Source organism: Urocitellus parryii, chromosome 9 (assembly GCF_045843805.1).
Source record: "Urocitellus parryii isolate mUroPar1 chromosome 9, mUroPar1.hap1, whole genome shotgun sequence".
Lineage (NCBI taxonomy): Eukaryota > Metazoa > Chordata > Mammalia > Rodentia > Sciuridae > Urocitellus > Urocitellus parryii.
In genome coordinates, this window is record NC_135539.1 from 139,299,140 (window position 1) to 139,320,388 (window position 21,249).

The following is a 21,249-nucleotide window of genomic DNA, read 5'->3' on the forward strand; positions in this document are numbered from 1 at the left end:
ATTTCCATGGAAGAGTTGAGCTTAGAGTTACTCAGTAACCACAGGAGGAGTTTGGCTCTGGTTTCTTGACAAGGGCTTACTCTGGGATCCAAAGAAAATAATACATCGGCCCAGAATATGAGGCAACTGGCAAGGACTAGCTAAATGACCTACTCACAGGAGTTACACTGAGGCAGGTGGCAAACTAGGAAAGAGGTCTCACTGACCTTGAAAGAAACTCTGGACATGAGGGTGACCAAATTCTCATTCTTTTTTCTTCATGGCTCCTCAAACCAACCCCCAACAGCAGAGCCCAGGGAGACTGTGCTCCTTCCAACCTGGTTTCCACTCATAACAGAGAAAAATAGTCCCACAGCTCTGTTAACTTTGTGATTTGGGGCAAGTAATAAACCTAGCAAACAGCAGTTTCTCATCTGTAAGCCGGGCATCGTAATATCTTCCTGGTAGAGCTCATGAGAGAGCTTTAGAAGGCAATGTATGTGAGGCATTTAGCATAGATACTGATATGTGCTTTAAAATAGCACCTGTCAGCCAAGCAAGGTGGCACATACTTGTATTCAAAGCTATTTGGGAGGCTGAAGCAGGGGGATAGCAAGTTTGAGGCCAGCATCAACAACATAGCAAGACCCTACTGCAAAAAAACAGGGGGCGGGTGGCGTGGATGTAGCTAGCTCAGCAACTGAGGGCCCCTGGGTTCAATCCCCAGTGCTACCTTAAAAATAAAATAGCACCTATCATTGTAATATCATTGCTAAATACTCAAAAGAGTTTGACCTAAACTAATACCTAACAAAGTAATGGCTAAATCATGGACAATGGTTAAATACCATACAGTCAATAGAGATTGTTTTGCCGGAAGGGCACCTGAAATCTTCTTTTCCTCCTGCCGACACTGAGCTGGGTTCCCCTATTCTTCCTGTCACCAGTCAGGGGCTCAGCCTGCAGGTCCTCCCTGTGCTGCTATTGCCTTCACCCTGCCCTGGGCTGCCTCTCCGCATGGCACCCACAGTCCTGATGTCCAGCAAGTCAAGACCTTTCAGCACAGGTGACACATCGACATGTTCAAAACAGGAAATAAATTCAAAGGTCCATACTGATGAGTCCTACCCCGCCCCTTCCTGCCCACCTCACCCTGTCACCTTCACCTTTGTTACAACGGGAGCACCACTGTGAACACTGCCTGGCTGCTTTCCCCACTGCTTTATTCCAGAGACGCTCCCGTGGCAGTAGACAGCTCCCTCATTCTTTCTGACGGTGTGTGTGTGGTTTTCCATTGTGGTGTTTGGTTTATTTAGAAGTTAGTTCCCTAAATATTTCCTTGTAAATAAATAGTTGTCATTAGTTATTATAAAAATAATCCCTTGTAGATGGAAGTTATTTCCAATCTTTTGCTATGTTGAAGCAGGTTACAATCGGTGACCTTGTTTACACCCAGGCGAGCGTGTCTGTAGCATGAATTTCCTGCAGTGAAATTCCAGCTCAAAGGACAAGTGCATTTGTAATTTTGATATTTCCAAATTTCCCTTCAAAGATTTATAGCAGTTTGTACTCCAACAGTAATGGAAGGAAAGTCCTATTTTGTCACAGCCTGACAACAGTGTGTTGTCTGACTTAATCTCTTTTAATTCTAATGCCTTTGTGAGAATCCTTTTTGAGGAAACAAATTACAAGGAAGGGAAGGCAAGCTGCTTAAAAAGTTGTAAAGCCTGGCATGGTGGTACATACCTGTAAGCCCAGCAGCACAGAAGGCTGAGGCAGGAGGACCTCAAGTTCAAGTCAGCCTCAGCAACTCGGTCAGACCCTGTCTCTAAATAAAATACAAAGAAGGGCTGGGGATGCGGCTCAGTGGTCGAGTGCCCCTGAGTTCAATCCCCCGTAACAACAACAAAATCTTGCAAAACGTCATTGAGGGTAGCTTAAATTAGCAGGTGAAAATATGATGAAAAACAGTATAAACTCTTGAAGTGTGTTATTTAGCCAGGAGCAATGGTGCACATCTGTAATCCCAACTACCCAGGAGGCTGAGGCAGGAGAGTCACAAGTTCCAGGCCAACCAGGCAACTTGGTGAAACCTTGCCTCATAATACTCAAACAAAATAACAAGAGCTGGGGATGTAGCTCAGTGGTAGAGTGCCCCAGGTGCCAGCCCCAGTGGTGTAAAACCGAAAAAGGAGGAGGAGGAAGAGAAACAGGAAACTAAATCTTCTTTTCCACCTGCAGACACTGAACTGGGTTCCCCTATTCAGAGATTATCTTCATTTATAGTTAGTGACCTCCTGTTGGAAACTATTAAAATTTTCAGCTGCCCCACACACTATCTCCCAATCCCCAATACCATTTTGCTAAGTGCTCCCAACCAGCTCCTTACTCTTCAGAGAAACTCTTGGCTGCACCTGAAGCTCCTGTGTTGGTGTCTCCCTCCCATGGCTTCAGGGCTGAGTGTGGAACAGGCCCATCTGGCCAACGTGTGTCCTGGCTCTGGCCAGAGACCTGCAGCTCATTTAGCTTTCCCTCTCTATTCAGACAGTATCCAACCCCCCAAACCATGAGAGAGGGGACATTGTACTGAACAGGCAGAGGTCTAGAAGTTTCTGACATCCAACTTGGTAGTTAGTTCACCTATTCTTACTCCCTGAACTAAATAACCAGCAAAAATAAATAAATAAATAAAGTAAAATTAAAAAAAAAAAATCCCTCCAAGTTTCTCCTGAATCAGGTATTTCCTAACCAAGTTTGTATTCATAAACATGTTGTTTTCCTCTTCTATAAAGATGGAGAGGAGTGTGAGGGACTGTGGACAGGAAAGGTGGGTCTTACCTTCCCTAGGCTGACTGGACTTCAGCTTCTCTATTGATTCAACACCAGGACCTATGCTTGCTTAACCCAGGGAACTGGTCATCAGTCTTTGACCTCAGTCCTCCCCTCCGATCCAGCTCCCTCCCCCACCCTGGCCTCTGGAACCTGAGTCAGATTTAGAGGAAAGAACCAGTTTTCAGAGGGATTGCCTCAGACCACACCATCTCCACTAGCCCGCCCTGGGGGATAGTGGTCATGGGGTCCGCTGGGACAGGAACTGCAGCTGCCGGGGAAAGGTAAGAGGGGCGCGCTTGCCCTTTGCACGCTCTCACTGGCTTTCCACCTGCCACACCTTGAGAGGACCAGGCCTGGCTTGTACTTAGGGACCTGTTAAGAGATGTCATGGCAGGAGGTAAGGCACTTCCCTAAGCCACACCCGGATCAGCCCAAGACACCAGGAGGTGCCTTCCTTTGTGCAAAGATGCCTTGCAGATTGCAGAACTGGACACTGGAGGGGACTGCCCAGGCTGCCTGCGTGTGAACGGGGGCAGATTGAGGCTTGGAGGACCTCCTGGCTCCCTCCCTGCTCCTCCTTCCACTCCGTTCCCACTGCCCGAGGTCTCATTGACCTTTGACTCAATGGCTGAAGTCCTGTCCCTTTTCACAGCGAGACACCCCCACCCCCATGCCACGCGCAGTCCCTTCTTGATCTGGGTTGTCACGGGAGGCTAGAAGTGAAGCGGTGACTCAGTTCATCATGGTTTTTCTTTATGCTTAGCACAGCTCCAAGGCCCCTCCAGCTTCCATTTGTATTTCCAAATATGCTGAAGGACAACATGGGAAGCAGAGGGCAATGGAGTCGGGAGATGGATGGCAGATTCCCCACCCTGCCTTCCTCCACCTCTCCCCCACGGTGCACCTCTTTCTTCAGAGCTGCAGGGTTGGCCTCCAACCACGCAAAAAGATAGATGTCCCTCAGCAGCTCTGACTCAGCCCCCTGCTTGCCCAGCAGACCACCTCAGTGGGCTCTCTGTATCGCTGCCTGTCTTTTTCTACAGGAGGAGTGAGAAGCCTCAGTCCCCAGATACAGAGTCCCTTCTATAGACCCAGGGACCCCAAACCACCCTGAGGAAGTCCTAGCTCCGTCTTATCTATAGAAATATTACAGAGATGGGATCGCTTGGTCTGTTTTATTGGGTGTTCCAATTCTCTCTCTCTCTCTCTCTCTCTCTCTCTCTCTCTCTCTCTCTCTCTGACAATTCTACTGCTTCATTTTCTAAAAACCAAGATTAGCTTCATTTATATCTAGTGATCTCCTGTTGAAAACTATTAAAATTTTCAAGCAAAGAAAAAAAAAAAGATGAAGGCCTGATCCCAACCATTTGGGAGGCTCAGGCAGGAGGGGATCACCAAGTCTAAGGCCAGCCTGGGCAATCTGGTGAGACCCTGTCTCAAAACAAAATTTGAGAAAAAGAGCTGGGCTGTGGGTGAGTGGCAGAGCGCTTGCCAGGCCTGCACAAGGCCCAGGGTTCGGACTGCAGCACGGGAAGAACAAACAAGAGGTTGAGGGTCTGAGTTAAGGCAGGGGCAGCGGTTGGTGAGAGGAAAAGGAAGCAGAATTAATCAACTCTGGGGTCTAACTAAAGAAGGAGGGTGGAAGAAAGGGGTCCCATTCCCTGGCCTGAGCTGAGGGAGGGAAACAAGGTGAGAATGACGCTCTGGCGGATCCTACTTCACAGGAACCTGCAGGACTTCCAGGTGGGCCTGTGTCCCAAGCAGTGGGACTGGGGCTCAGTGGGAGGGCGGAGCCTTGGTTCCACTCAATCTTTCTCACCCCTTCTGTTCTAAATCCTAAACATCCTCCATGATCCAGGAAATCTCGCTCCATCTGGGAGCGCTTCCCGCAGCAGCCTGGCCAAGTGGCTCCCTCACTTCCCTGACTCTCCCTTAGCCCAAAGCCCCCCCCCCCCCCAGCGCCCAGCAGGATTCTAGTGAACCCAGCTGATTCTAATGAACGTCAAACAGCAGGACCACGTCCAGGCAGGGGCCATCCGCTTGTGAGGAGTCTGGGCTTGTGCCCAGCTGGAGGCCTGGCCTCCTCCTGGCCACCCGAGGGGGCCGCCCTCCTCAGCTTTCCTGGGCAGAGCCCTGGTGGCCAGTGGGGTGGGGCTGCCCAGCCTACTTAACTCAGCCTTCTGTCCCCTCTCAGGAAAGCGTGTCTTCTCTGCTTGCTGCTCATTGGCCTCTGGGGCTGTGTGGCCTGCCATGGGAATCCTGTGGAGGACATCTGCACAGCCAAGCCCCGGGACATTCCCGTGAATCCCATGTGCATTTACCGCTCCCCAGAGAAAAAAGCGCCTGAGGATGAGGGCTTGGAGCAGAAGATCCCTGAGGCCACCAACCGGCGGGTCTGGGAGCTGTCCAAGGCCAATTCCCGCTTTGCCACCACCTTCTATCAGCACCTGGCAGACTCCAAGAATGACAACGACAACATTTTCCTGTCGCCCCTGAGTATCTCCACAGCTTTTGCTATGACCAAGCTGGGTGCTTGTAACGACACCCTCAAGCAGCTCATGGAGGTACAACCTGGAGCTCTCTCTTCAGCTTCTCTGCTGGGAGCATCTTTTGGTTTACCGACACATAGGGACCTCATTTCAGATTATTTCCTTTGAATCACTACTTCATGTGTCATGATTATTATTATTATTATTTTTTTGGTACTGCAGATGGAACCCAGAGCACATGCTAGACAGGTGCTCTCTACCACTAAGCTGAATCTCCAGTCTGCTAATTTTTTATTTTTGAGACAGGGCCTCACTGAGTTGCCCAGGGTGGTCTTAAATTTGCCATCCTCCTGCTTCAGCCTCCTGAGTCACTGAGAATTACTACCTGGATGACCGCTTTATAAATCCGAGTTTCCTCTTTTAGGGTTTTTTTTTTTTTTTTTTTTAAGGTTGGCTCCTAAATATGCTCATCCAATCGTACTCCCTTTTAAAAATAAGTTAGTTGTTAATGTTCCTTTACTTCATTTATTTGTATGTGTATGTAGTACTGAGAATCAAATCCAATGCTTCACGCTAGGCAAGCACACTACCACTGAGCTACAACCCCAGCCCTCTTTAGGGTGTTTTTAAATGGCTGTAGCCCTGTGTTTCTTAAAACTTCTCTTTTTAGTCATTCTTTCATTAAATATTTATTCACTCATTTGATCATAGCTATGTGTTTATTCAGCACTATCTCTGTGCCAGACGACGTACCTGGAGGTGTAGACTCTCAGTTCCTGTCTTGGTATGGGAGCGGAACTCGGGCACGTGTGCTCTGTGGGTGAAGACTCGAGGATTGCCAGGCACAGTAGCACAAGTGTGTAACCCCAGTGACTTGGGAGGCTGAGGCAGGAGGATTACAGCCTCAGCAATTTTCCAGACCCTAAGAAACTTAGTGTTGGGGCTGGGGATGTAGCTCAGTGGTAAAGTGCCCCTGGGTTCAATCCCCAGGACCAAGAAAAAACAAAAAAGGACCTTGGGTTTTACCTTGAGATCTGGTGCCAGGGAAGCCAAGGATGTGAGAGCTTTTTCTTGCTCTGGGAAAAACTAATCATTTCATATCAGCGACTTAGTCTCCCCATCCTGCTTTTTTTGTAGGAGGGAAGTGGGAAAAGATAAGAAATGCCATAAATTAAGTAGCCAGTGATACCAGTATAAGAGGTCATAGATGGAACACTAGGTCCTTAATCCCTCCATAGTGCCTGGCTGGCTTTCTTGAGGTTTTCTCTTCTCTCTCTCTCCCCACCTCCCTCCACCCCTTCTTTCTTCCTATTCTCTTTTTTCTTTTTCTTTTCTAATTTTTTGTCGTAGAGGGGATTGAACCCAGCACCTCACATGTGCCAAGAAAGCACTGTACATCAGAGCTCCACCTCCAGCCCTTCTAATTTATTTCTGTGTGTGTTACCCAACACACAAAAGAGACTTATTGAAGAGACTATCCTTTCGCTGTTAGGTACTCTCAATGCTTATTTATTTACTTATTTTTGTTATAGTGGGCACTCTACCACTCAGCTACATCCCCAATCCTTTTTAATTTTAAGATAGGATCTTGCTTCCCCGGCTGACCTTGAACTCACAATCCTCTTGCCACACCCTCCCAAGTAACTGGGATTATAGGCATGGCCACTGCATCTGGGCTAGAAACTTTTTTTTTGTACCAGGGATTGAACCCAGGGGTGCTTTACCATGAGCTACATCCCCAGCTCTTTTTATTTTTTATTTTTTTGTTTCAAGGCAGGGTCTTGCTGAGTTGTTGAGAGTCTCACTAGGTTTCTGAGGCTGGCCTAGAACTTGGGATGCTCCTGCCTCAGGCTCCTGAATGGCTGGGAGCACAGGGGAGCCCACCTGGCAGAAACTGTTAGGACCCATACTACCGCCTTCTCAGTTGCTCTGCCTACACTGGTGTTGGTCTCAAAGCACTTCCACATACCACTGTCTCTCGCCCCAGGTGACAGTTTAAGTCTGATCTTTCCTGTAAGACCAGAAACAAGGTCTAGGGGTGTGGCTTCAGTTGGAGGACCCTTGCCTAGCAATGCACACGGCCCTGGGTTTGATCCCTAGTGCTGGGAAAAGAAACAGAACACCGTTTCCAAACCTAGCATGTCCTTCGGGCCCTCCTTTCTACAAGATCTTCCGAGACAAGATGCCATGTATTAGAGAAGTACGGTTGAGCTCTCTCTCTCTAGAGAAAAGAGAAACTCTTTTTTTAAATAAATTTTTTTTTAATTGTAGTTGGACACAATACCTTTATTTCACTTATTTACTTTTATGTGGTGCTGAGGATCGAACCCAGGGTCTTGCACGTGTGAGGCGAGCGCTCTACCACTGAGCCACAACCCCAGCCCAAAGCACAATCTTTAAAAAGAAAAAAGTGGGGGCATACTGGACCAAATCAGGTAAACCACAGTCAAAGGATGAAGGCAGCAGGCCTTTGTCACCTGAGGACAGTTCGGCTGGGAGGGGAAGAGCAGCCTCACCGTTTCGCCTGGGGATGGTGAAGGTAGGACGGGCGTCTGGCAACTCTGTGGTTCTGACTGGCACGGCGACCTGTGAGTCCTTTTCAACTTGGAGACTCTTGTATTATGGGCCCATTTATTCCCTCGCTGTGGACTCTCTTCCTTTCTCACCCTCACACAACCAGTATCCCAGAGCCCCCAGGAGCTGCTGACCCCGAGGATGCCACGACAGTGTCTGTTCCGAGCGGAGGCGTGGTCTTGTGTCCATGTCTCCCTGTCCAGCATCATCAAGAGGACCCATTCCATTCCAGTGAGAAAGCGTCTCCTGTTGGTGGGTGCCCTTTAGAGAGTGTAGGTGGCACCCAGTCTCCGTCTTTCCCTTTGTCCTTCCTGCCCTTTAGACTCCTTTTATCCATGTATTCATTTTAGAAACATGAGCTGAGCACGCATGCCATGCCAGGCACTGAGCTTGGAGTAGCTGACACTGAGGTCCCCGCTGTGCTCACCACCTTGTCACCCAGGCTGCCCTACAAACCCAGCATCTTCTCTTCCTTCTCTAGGTTTTTAAGTTTGACACCATCTCTGAGAAAACATCTGATCAGGTCCACTTCTTCTTTGCCAAACTGAACTGCCGACTCTATCGAAAAGCCAACAAATCTTCCACATTGGTCTCAGCTAACCGCCTCTTTGGAGACAAATCTCTGACCTTCAATGAGACCTACCAGGATATCAGTGAGGTGGTCTATGGAGCCAAGCTGCAGCCCTTGGACTTCAAGGTGAGGTGTAGGTGTCCTCTCTAACCTGAGTTTTTCCTCTCCACTCAGAAACTGAGGAGGTAGAAAAACAGGGTCCAAATTAACTCTGCTCTGCAGGCTGAAGACTGGTGGAGGACGGTACAAGTCCATACCCCCGGGATACATATTCCTACTTGATACATCCTAGGAAATCAATGGTACCCATACCTAGGTTGTAGAGGTTGCTCTGAAAAACTTGCATAAATCATGGATTCTTCATTTGCATCACTATGTTCAAACACATACCAAAGGCTGTTCTGGAGATGCTAGTCCTACAAGAGACCTATTTAATATAAACAATTACTATGGTCAAATAAAATGGTATATGATGCTCATTTCACATTCTCAAAAATTCATGAAGCACAGAAGCTGTTAAGTGTTCTGAGGAGTTCTGCAACAAAGAAATACGCTGGCATTTCTCCAACTGATTTGCCAGCCGGGCATTCCTCCTCCCTGTCCTCTCAGCCTGCCACAACTCCCTGCTTCCCACAGGATGCGTGTTTGGAAACTCTGCTTTTGTGGGTTCAGGTTTTCCCAAGTCAGAAAAGATAATATTTTATCTTCTTTTCCCAGACTCTCTTCTTTTTTTGTTTCTTTTTTCTTCCTGTTTCTTTTTGTTCTTTCTTATAGATTAATTAGCTGTATGGAAATTTGGTGGCACTGCATTAGATGAATGAGATTTGCTCAGTTTGGGGCAAAGTGACGCTTCTAAACCAAATGGTGGGAGAGGGCAGAGAGATGGTGAGCAAAATGAAATGTTTCACGTGACTATGGACAAGCAACTGAACAGCACAGGTTTGTTTCCTGTTCTCCTTAGGAAAATGCAGAGCAGGCCAGAGTGACCATCAACAAATGGGTAGCCAATAAGACTGAAGGCCGGATCACTGATGTCATTCCCAGGGACGCCATCAATGAGCTCACTGTTCTGGTGCTGGTCAACACCATTTACTTCAAGGTACTCAAAATGGACCTGGGGGCCCCCAGGGACTTCCTCTTCCTCTTCTGCTTGCCCTCTTTCACACCGTTGGGCACATGTAGACATTTCCCTTCTGTGAAACAGTCCATGTGTGGTCTGGGCAGACATAAATTTGCTGAGAGCATAGAACTTTTAGGACCATGGCAGCTGGGCTGAGGTCCAGGAGGCTCAGTCGTATCCCTAAGCTTGGGGCAGAGTACACACACTCACAAACCCCACGTGTGATACTTTCTGTCATCCAGTTGACTCCACTTGAAATCTAGAACAAAATGACAGCACCTGTTGACAATTCTCAGTGACAAGATTGTCTGGAGTGGTTTGTACAGAGACTCAGCTCCTCTGCCTGAAGCTTCTGAATCCCTATGTGCCAGGCTCACCTCAGACTTAGCAGAGGCCTAGTTATTTGACCATGTAGATGGCCTTGTCTTCCTCGGAGTCAAGAGTTCCAAGGACTTCATAATCGATTCCATTTAGAAGGAGAAGCAAGAGGATAGTGCAAACAAACAGATCCCTGGCTTTCAAGAGGCCCACCAGCAGAAGTTGAGTTGTGGCATACTGTTCATTCTGGGATGTGCTCCATATGCATCCTCCCCTCCTACCTCCAGGAGGCCCAAGGGGTTTAGTCGGTCATTGCTGTTGCCAATCACACTGTCTCTTGGGTTCCCCCTCCCCAAGAATAGAGTTGAGGGCCTTTCCATAGTGTAGTAGCTCACCCCTTACAGTTTACAGAACAATTTCCCATTTGTTTGCCTCCTCTTCTATTTCCCCAAGAGTTCAGTAGTTTTTAAAGATAGTGGGAATCCAAGAAAGAAAACAGAGCTTGGCAGCCCTTTTGAAACAACACCAAAAAAGAGAACTTGAGTCACTTATATAGATGAGTTTCAAATCCTGACTCTTCCTAGTGTGTGAATTTGTGAGAGCCCCCAGGAATTTCCTCTGGAAATTTTGGCATCTGTAAGATGACGATGATGATACACTTACCTCGCGGGGTAACAGAGAGACTGAAAAAATTAATCCATGTAAATTGCATGAAGTAGTATCTGTATGCCCCTACTGTACACAGGAAGCATTTTATAAATATTAGCTGTCACCAGCTGCTAACCTTACCCAGAGAAGCCATCACTCAGAGTTAAATGACTTGTCCCAAGAGGTAAGAGCCAAAAAGTGACAAGGAATGGTGCAGGAAGTCAGTCAGAACCCAGCCCCTGCCTGGGTGCCACCAGGCCAACCCTCCGTTATCTGTCTGGCCTCTCCTTGTCAGGGGCAGAGCCAGAAGTTCAGAGGTCAGCCCTGCAGAATGAGGCTGGTGGAAGGCAGAGAGCAAAAGACAACTTGAGGGCTGGGCTGGGGCTCAGGGCCGACCACTTGCCCAGCATGTGTGAGGAACTATGTTCCACTAAAAATATTTATTTATTTATTTTTTTAAAAAAGACAACTTGGATTAAACTCGTGAACTTGAGAGGAAGTTTATAGGTTATTCTTGGTTTTAGCTTTTATTTTTCTGGATTATAAAAGCAATAGTCACTGCTGAAATTTTGAGAAATATAGGAAGGTATACAGAACAAAATCCATTTATAATTCCATCACTGCAATACAGTTGTTATTAATCTTTTCATGCCTGCTCCTTCAGTATTCTTCCTAATAATTATACTTACATATATTAATGTAATAAGATATTTCTCATTTCAATAAATATTCTTCTATGAATGTTTTTGTTCTTGCTTTGTGACCATCTCACCTGGCGCCTTCTTCCAGGGGCTGTGGAAGTCAAAGTTCAGCCCTGAGAACACAAGGAAGGAGCTGTTCTACATGGCTGATGGGAAGACATGCTTAGCACCTATGATGTACCAGGAGGGCAAGTTCCGGTACCGGCGTGTGGCAGAAGGCACCCAGGTGCTTGAGTTGCCTTTCAAAGGAGATGACATCACCATGGTGCTCATCCTGCCCAGGCCTGAGAAGAGCTTGGCCAAGGTGGAGCAGGAACTCACCCCTGAAGTCCTGCAGGAGTGGCTGGATGAGTTGTCAGAGATGATGCTGGTGGCCCACGTGCCCCGCTTCCGCATTGAGGACAACTTCAGTTTGAAGGAGCAGCTGCAAGACATGGGTCTTGTTGATCTGTTCACCCCTGAGAAGTCCAGGCTCCCAGGTTGGTACAGGAGGAAGTTTCCTCCTCTGTCCCAAGGTGGTCTGAGCAAGGGAAAGAGTTGAAGAAAGAGCAGAACACAGCCATGGGAGAGGACACCTAGATTCTGATACCAGCTCTCTGCTAATGGTGGAAAGTCCTTCCTCTTTTGAGGCCTCAGTTTCTTCTATGAAAGGGGAAATTTGCTCTTGTATTGCCACTGGTTCAGTTAGCACTAGTACCCTATGAATCTGTATCTTACAGAGGAGATGGAACCAAGTGGAGAAGAACTCAAAAAGGAATTAGAAGCCAGGTGAAGAAGCACATGCCTGTAATATCAGTGACTCCGGAGGCTGAGGCGGGAGGATGGCAAGTGTCTGACGGAGGCCAGCCTTGTCAACTTAGTGAGACCCTGTCTCAAAATAAAAAGGGCTGGAGAGCTCAGTGGCTTAGGTTCAATCCCCAGTAAAAAAAAAAAAAAAAAAAAAAAAAGGTCTATAAGATGTTATAGGTCATTGGATTTATCTTTACTGGGCTGACGTCTATAAACTAGTTCTGAAGGTCAACCCACCTCTTAAAAATGTGGCTAGATGGAAAAGAAAGCTATTCCTACAAAGTAGGTAAGGGCCTTTTTCAAAAAACAAAATCCTTCTGAGCGTGGGGATGCACACTATAATTCCAGCTACTCAGGAGACTGAAGCAAGTTTGAGGCCAGCCTTAGCAACTTAGGGAGACTTTATTTCAAAATGAAAATTTAAAAAAGGCCTGGGGCTATAGGTCAGTGGTGGAGCACTTGCCTCACATGTATGAGGCACTGGGTTTGATCCTCAGCACTACATAAAAGTAAGATATTGTGTGTCTATCTACAATTAAAAAAATATTTAAAAAATTAAAAAGGCTGGAGATATAGCTCAGTGGTAGAGCCCCCTGGGTTCAATTCCCAGTAGCCAGGAAACAAAAACCCCACCTTTTCCCACCCACTCCAGAGAGCTGAAGGTTGAGGTTAGATCCACAAGAGCCAGGCTGAACAAGCCCAAAGTGCTCTATTATTTTTAACACATATTCACTGTGGAGGTATTATTAGGTGAAGGCCCAGGATTTCTATTTTTCAAAAAAATCCCAAAGGACCTCTTAATTCCAACTGAATTCCTGTCTGTGCATTGAAGTCAACTTCCTCCCATTTCATAGAAACTTCTCTGGACTTCCTCCTAGGTATTGTTGCAGATGGCCGGAATGACCTCTATGTCTCAGATGCATTCCACAAGGCCTTTCTTGAGGTGAGTTCCCTTCCAGTGTTGTTTTCTGTATCTCATGTAACTGGCAGTCTTGCTGCACTAGCCCTTATGGCCTAGATGCTAGGACAACTGGACACAGGAGTGGAGGGGGCAACTTCTAGCACTTCAACCCAAACCTGTAGTCCTCTCCTCTGTGAGGTCTCCTGCAATACGACCCTCCTCCGAAACCCTCATGATGGGGCTGTCCCAGCCTCCTCTCCCCACTCCACATAGCAGGTCACACAGGACACAGGGACACAAACATTTAGGGGAGGGTGACACAGGAAAAGGAACGATCAAAGGCCACTGAGAAGGACTTCAGAGGAGGAGGAGGAGGAGGAGAACCAAGAGGAATTTTAAGAAAACAGAAAGTATCTAGCAAGAATATTGAAAGTGAATGCAGTTACCTTTTGCTGAGTTTGGACAGAACATGCCTAATTGTACCGGTGTGGATCAGTCCTGAAGAGTGTTCTGGAGAATGGGAACACTAGACTACATTGCAGGAAATGAAAAGTTAGGTGGACAAATAAATGTGTACCCTTTTCTTGAGAGATTAATATGCATACTGCCATGTTGAGGTGTGAGAAGTCCCTTACCGAGGAAGACAGTCAAATACTGCTTAACTTACGCTCCCCCAAGAGAGGCCTCCATAGACAGAAAGATAGCTCTGTATCACTTACGGAGCTTCTGGTGCTCAGAGGGTAAACTGTGGACCAACAGTGTTAGTCATCTGGGGCTCTTCACCATTGGAGATTCTGAGATGGGGTTTGAAAATCTGTTTATTTACAAACTCTTAAGGGATTGTGATGTACAATCAGATTTGGGATTTACCAGTGTAGACCTTTCTTCATGGAAGCCAGACTGTAAGGCAAAGGAGATGGACCAATGTTCGAGATATTCCCAGGACTGAGGAAGCTGTGAAGAAAGGAGGTTGTCCCAGGCATGGTGGCACATGCCTATAATCCCAGTGGCTTGGGAGGCTGAGGCTGGAGGATTGAGAGTTCAAAGCCAGCCCCAGCAAAAGCGAGGCTCTAAGCAACTCAATGAGACCCTGTCTCTAAATAAAATACCAAATAGGGCTGGGGATGGGGCTCAGTGGTTGAGTGCCCCTGATTTCAATCCCTGGTGCCAAAAAGAAAAAAAAAAAAAGGTTGTGGTCAAAGAAAAAGGTGCAGAGTGTGATGCCAGTAAACATGGTCCCAAGGCTCAAGCTCAGTAGGAAAGGTTTAGTTGTGAGGGAAGTGGCTCAAGGGACAGGAGGAAGTCTGCAGACTGAAAGATCTGAACCTGTTGGTAAAAGCTCTAGTCTGCTATTAAATTTAGTACCAGAATGAGCACGAAAAAGATACTGTGGAGAGACAGAGGGTAAGGAAGAAGGTGGAAGGAAGACCAGGAGAGGGGAAAACATCATTAACCAGGACCACAAAACTCAGGGACCTGAAGTTCTCTACAGGGACAAAGCTAGTGATATTCTGGGTAGTCAGGAAGCATTTTCTGATGTCCTTCTAGATGTAGCGATTCTGTTTATCAGCCAAGTTCAAATAGTTTTGTCTGTTACTTCAAGAAAAACCCATCTTATCCAGCCAGAGGACCCTCTTCATAAGCTGAGTCCTGAGTAGCGGTTTGGGGTAGTTACATCTGCAGCTCTGACCTTGGGTCAGACTTTCCTTCGGCAGTTAGTACAAAATAACCTTGTGACACCATGTTCAATGATGCCAGCCGGAATCATTGTGTACATTCAGACTTCTGGCTCAGGGGAACATGAGTGAACTCTTGCAAGGCTTGGGTGGATGTACACAAGTGCATTACATTTACTGGGTCAAAGAATGAGTAGAGCCAGGCGCAGTGGTGGTGCAAACCTGTAATCCCAGCAGCTTGGGAGGCTGAGTCAGGAGGATCATGAGTTCAAAGCCACCCTCAATAAAAGTGAGGTGCTAAGCAACTTAGTGAGACCCTGTCTCTAAGTAAAATACTTAGAGTGCCCCTGGGTTTAATCCCCAGTACCTTAAAAAAAAAATAAAAGAATTTGAGTAGAAGTAGGGTTCTGGAGGGAGCTTGCTCTGACCCATTCTTTACCACTGGAAGACAAACAGCCTTTCGAGGAACTGCCCATCTGCGAATGAGGCCCCAGCCTTGGAGAGCCACAGAGCAGCTAATACAGCAGTTGTGTTTCCTGTGTGACTTGCAGGTGAACGAGGAAGGCAGCGAAGCAGCAGCAAGCACTGTCGTCAGCATCGCCGGCCGTTCGCTGAACCCCAACAGGGTGACCTTCAAGGCCAACAGGCCCTTCCTTGTTCTTATAAGGGAAGTTGTTCTGAACACAATTATCTTCATGGGGAGAGTAGCCAACCCTTGTGTTCACTAAAGTATTAGTATTCTTTGAGCCTCTTCCTATTTTGGTTTGTGAATAGAAGTAAAAAATAAATACAACTACTCCCATCTCACAGTTGTGAAAGGACTTTGCTACCTGAAATGAAGACAAGGGAAGGAAAAAGAGAGGCTACTGGGGCATTTGGTAAAATGATGCTTTCAACTGTTCTCTCCCCCTTGAACAATCTTAGGTCAAGAAAATGAAAGAGGAGGCACCCTGGCTCACGCCTACAATCCCAGTGACTTGGAAGCTGGGGCAAGAGAACTGCAAGTTCCAGGCCAGCCTAGGCACTTAACCAGACCCTGTCTTAAAATAAAATTTAAAAAGGACTAAGATGGGCACATGCCTGTAACCCAGTAGCTGGGGTGGCTGAGGCAGGAGGATCACAAGTTCAAAGCCAGCCTCAGCAATTTAGCGAGGCCCTAAACAACTTAGTGAGACTCTGTCTCAAAAGGGTTAGGGGATGTGGCTCAATGGTTAAGCATCCCTGGGTTCACTCCCTGGTACAAAAAAAAAAAAAAAGAAAGAAACAAACAAAGAAAGAAAGATCGGTCCTGAAAAGGTAGGGCTAACTGGAATTCTCAATATTCCCATCACATTAAAAACTTCCAAAAACATAAACAAATTGATCTCTATATACAGAAAAGACAGATTCAAATCTGAGTATTAAACCATTTAATTCTCAAACCACTCACATGCATAATAGTCTTTTACACAGTGTTAAAATAAAGAGGAAAATGCATTTTCATACAAACAGAATTTCAAGTATACATTAATAGACTTTTCGGATTACTAACCAAGTTGCTAAGATTTCATTCACATTGTTCTTAAAGCTGTTCAACGAGAAAGCTTTTGCTAAACTGCTTTAAATATGTTCATATAAACCCACATCTTAATTCTTCTGGGAATTGCCCTCCCCCACCCTGCTGCCCGCCCCCCTCCCCGACACCACAGGGCTCCTGGGGTTTTAGGAGACATGCTACCCCTCCAAGAATGACTGGCTTGTCACCAGGGGAAGGACAGTCTGCAGGAGGAGAGTGCGAGGACACCTGTCAAAGTAAGGGAGAACCAACCTGATACTTGGGGACGATGCAATTCTGGATCATATCACTTGAATTTTAATCAAAAAACCCCTCGGCCTCCCACAAGACAAACAGAAGTTCCTGACAATTTGGTAGCTGACAAAAATCACCTAGTGATAGGTTTTTCCTTTTCTTCCCTCCAGTGAAATTTCCAAAATCAGTGTAGGCATTTTGAACAATTTCAACTTGGTGGTTGTTTCTTTCTCCCTTTGGCAGGGAGTAGGTGGGGGCAGCTTAAAAATGGATATTATTTGTGTGTTCACAATAAGACATTTGGTTAGTTTGATGGGTCTGGCAAGAGTTCTCCCTCCTCCACTCTCCTCCTGAAGTACTCTGGCTTCAGAGCCAGAACAGCCACTCTCCATAGGAATTAAAGTGCATTTTTCAGTAAAGGGGACAGGGGAGAGGTGGTGATTCACACTGAAGTGATTATGGTTAAGGGAGGGTGGGGTGAAAGTCCTAATCCTATATATAGGTATTTATAATTAAGGACATGATAAAAACAGATAGTCTTAGGAAATAAGATGCGTAAGGCCAGTCCGGCATCCCCAGCGGGGAGCGGCATCCTGGCTCGCAGGCCTTTCGGAGGCATCTGTATTAATAATGGAGTAGCTGCTGCAGATGAAAGACACAAGTCTCAAATGTTAGGGTTTTTCAAAAGGAAAAAACAGACTGGTAGGTTCTTAGTTAAAAATACTCTATCCCATTCCCTTCCAGGGTAACATTTTAGAAACTGATTGTCTGTTTTAATAAGAATCCAAGTTGTGAAAATTATAGCAAGTTGTGAAAAACTGTTACGTTTGTTACTTATATATACTACAGTAACCTTTAGAAACTCAGGAAGAAGCAGGCACAGTTGATTCTTGCTATCAATATCAACTGTAGGGGAGTGAAATCTTCCTATGATCTCTTTATTTGAAAGCTACCACCAGAGACTTATTTTCTATTTTACTCTCAATGCTTTATCATTTATTGGTGGGGAGTGGGGAACCAAGTTTCCCAAAGAGAAGTTAAATGCTACATTATAAGCTGTACAAAGTGATGGGTTCAAGGTGAGAAGGGGAAACTCATCCTGGGTTCTGGCCTCTGAGTCCAGTGTGATCTGCTTTTCACAGTGACCAGTGGGAAGGCACAGTGCCAGGGACAGGTAGATGGGGAGAGCTGTCACCCATCGTATAAGCACCATAGAGAACAGTTGGATTTCTTTCAGACTGTGTCCATCTGAAGGAAACCACATTTCTGCTACACTGATTTTTCTATCTTTGAACCCTCAACCTTCTCTTTGTGTCTCGGGAGGCAGTGCATAAGTGGGTTCCATCCCCAAATTATGAGGAACCAGGAAATCTGAATGTTCTCCCTATTTCTCCCTTTACTCAAGTAGGCTGACAGGCCAAAAATCCAGAGTTCTGATTTTAAGGTTTCTTTAAGGGAAAGGAAGATACTGACGTTCCTGACTGAACTAGTGGATCCATTTTAAGTTCTGCTATTGGATCACAAAATAATGCGACAGGCTAAGAATTGTGCATGCATATCTAGGCAGATGAAAAGCTGGTGGATGAGCTGGAACACACTTCGTTAGCCTATAATATGGGAACGTTTTCCTTTGCTAGGGCAGGAGGATGGGCAGAGTGGTGGACTGTGGTAAGGCTAGTATTTGCTTAGCTGTTTCAGAAAGGATTCCCTAGAGGTTTAGGGATCAGCAAGCCAACTCACTAGGGCAGAGGTTGACCTAACTTCACAGTCCATCTGGGAAATTCCTTTTAAGGAATTTGTTTCATTCCTTGTTTAAAACATAGTATGTGTTTATAATTAATCTTTTACTGTTTCCTAATCCTCCCCCACCACTCTCCCCTGCTCAAAATCTTAAAATTCCAGTGCGATACACTTTGCATAAAGTTCAGCAATATTTCACAGTACTCCACAATGTTCTTCAGGGGCTACTCTTTTTGGAGTCCCACAGGCTGTTGCTTTTGTCTTTCCACTAATAGGAAGACTTCAGCAAATCTAAGGTCAGAAGGCCTGTCTGATGACACCATGGCACTGACATGCTGAGCAACAGCAAGGCCTAAATGCACTTCAAACCAACTTCATAGTCAAATGCTAACCCAGTCCTCTGCACTAATCAACTTTTTCCTCAACCTACTTTTTCTTTTTGCACACACCACCTATTTGAAGTTCAAATTATCAATAAGTTATACATAATACATGAATGAAATTTTCTGTGGTGTTGAGAATACTGAGAAGACAGACTGCTATATTTGAACTTGCTCTTAAACACAAATTTCTTTCATGAAATTAGAAGTCACTTGGTAGCTAGTTAATTTGAACAGTGGTTTTCACTTTTTATGGGTAATGCAACAATTCTCCCCTCCCTATTACCAGGTGTGAGGTTGCCAAAGGCAGTAACAAACCCTGACTGCCATGAAAAAAACACCTTTACTACCTGGGGTAAGAAGAATGGAAGATATGGAATCTCATTGGGAATTACTGGGTGATGTCTTTTGTCATACTGGAACAAAGATGCTAAAATAACTCATTTCACATTTCATATAATATTCAGAAACATTTATGCCTTAGTTAATTTCATTTACAAAGAAAGTCAAGGAAAAGTGAGTCACTTAACACAGAAATCCCACTGAGAAGACAAACCAGGAGACAATGTATCAAGATGGCCCCAAGCATGATCCTTCTCTTCCCCATCACCAATGCTACCTCACTGTTTACAAGTAGCTCTTTTAATACATTCAAGGACTCTATTTCAGCTACCAGAGTTGAAAAATCTCTACTCAGCCCTCCCACCCCCAATAAGCCTGTGATCCCAACGACTCAGGGAAGCTGTGGCTTCGGCAGGAGGATCGAAAGTTCAAAGCCAGCCTCAGCAATTTAGCGAAGCCCTAATCAACTTAGTGAGACTCTGTCTCAAAGACAAAAAATAAATAAAAAAAGGGCTGGGGATGTATGTAGCTCAGTGGTTGAATACCCCTTGGGTTCAATCCATGATTGCCAAAAAACAAAAACAAAAACAAAAACAAAAAAAACCCAAATCTGTATTCACATCACAAATTTGCTTTGCTTACTCAGGCACACTCAGTATTTGGTTTAGAGAAGAAGCTGGATGGATCACAACAATTCCGTCCAGAATTACTCTGAGAAATGGATGTTTCATTTATCATCTGACCCTTGGCCCTCTATAATGCCAGGATATCAATCAAGATATTTTATGAAAAGAGAACTAGCTTGAGACTACCTAGTTAGGCAGTGATTCCCCACCCTGGCTGCATATCAGAATCATTTTTTTTTTTTTGGCACTGGGTATTGAGTGGTGCTCCACCACTGAGCTACATCTATAGACCTTTCTATTCGGAGACAGGGTTAAGTTGCTGAGGTTGGTCTCAAATTTGCAACCCTCCTGCCTCACCCTTGGGAGCAGCTGGGATTACAGGTGTGCACCCCATGCCTGAAACAGGAAGCTTTTTAAAGCCCAAGCTGAACAACAGACCAATTAAATGTGAATGTCTGGAAGGGGTCTCATCCAAGATAGAGAACCACTGGCCTAGGTTAACAGGTTTCTTAATAGAAAGCATAAGTTCAGTGTTCATCCAAGCCAGAGCGTGTTAAAAATCTATGGCTTCTTTCTAGACTCATGGATTTAATATGCTTCAATGAAACTACCTAGGTATTTTTCACTTTTTTCCCCCTAATTAATCCCTTTGTCCAGAATAGGCAGCAACATCAACAGTAAAGTACTGATTTAGGTTAAGTCTGCACCTTAAGTATGAATTATAGCAAAACATAAGGAGGCAAGCCTGGGACAAGACTCTGAGCACAATCAATCAAAAAGCCAGAGGGAAAACTTTTCCTCAGCAGGAATTAATTCCTGAGTCTAGCATGTTAGCATGGCTGTTAGGCTGAGAACTAGTCATAGTTTGCCACCTCATCTCCTCAGGATTCATGCTGCGTTCCAGCAGGAATTACTCTATCCATTGTAACCCTTCTTTGGAAGTTTACATGTTCTCTACTCCCCACTTGCTTACCAGTAAATACTTATCTATTAGTGCCCCAAAGTCACCCCTAAAACATCTGAAATGGATCATGCTCTCATTTCCACTCCTGATAGAGAATCCCTGTTAGACACACCACCAATCACACCATGGGAATGAAGAAATGGAACACACTCGAGATGACTGCTGAGGCCAGCCCTAACCCGTGGCAGTCGCAAGTCCCCAGTTCAAGAGATAGGCAGGCTGACTGGACTCAGTGTGTTATGTGCTAATGCCCCAGCAGGAAAAGACAGCGGAAGCCAGTGGATGCTACACTGGACTTTAATATTAGGTCCGCCTAGAGGCCTTTTATTACTAAAACCAAATCTCCATTCAAGTGAAGCCATCTTGTCTATTACAACAGTATCAGCAATAAAAACAAGACTCTCTCTTTGGAGTGATTAAAAGCAAAACAGCTCATCTGAAAACCTTTGTCATGCACACATCCATGTAAGATATTGGCAGAGACTCATTTTTAGGAAAAGATGGTTAATATTCCAGTCCTGCCAAAATGGACCACAAATGGCAACTAAAAAAGAAAACTGGCACTCAAACAAATATTTCACCTCATTAGAAAGCACTGGGTGCATCCTTAAAAACAAATGGCGCCCACCTCCACAGGCTACTCTTGGCAAGCAGAAGCCAGTGGATAGAAGCGCTAAGCCTCAGTGTCCCGACACTTTTCATTTTGGCAACACATAAAACATTAATATCTGCACATAATAAGAATTTCAGACACTGCAGCCTGTGTTCTGGGCCTGGTTATCCTTTGCTTGCTTCAGAAAGCTCCACTCT

The 21,249-nt window shown here is 45.6% G+C and overlaps 1 protein-coding gene across 1 annotated transcript; it reads left to right on the forward strand.

The window, feature by feature from the left end:
• The first annotated feature begins 2,966 nt into the window (after positions 1-2,966).
• Serpinc1 (serpin family C member 1) lies at positions 2,967-15,405 on the forward strand. The gene is made up of 7 exons (XM_026388487.2): positions 2,967-3,092; positions 5,006-5,375; positions 8,356-8,571; positions 9,407-9,544; positions 11,321-11,711; positions 12,900-12,964; positions 15,150-15,405. The coding sequence occupies exons 1-7, from the start codon at positions 3,052-3,054 to the stop codon at positions 15,324-15,326; spliced, it is 1,398 nt and encodes a 465-aa protein (XP_026244272.1). The 5' UTR covers positions 2,967-3,051; the 3' UTR covers positions 15,327-15,405.
• The last annotated feature ends 5,844 nt before the right edge of the window (positions 15,406-21,249 follow it).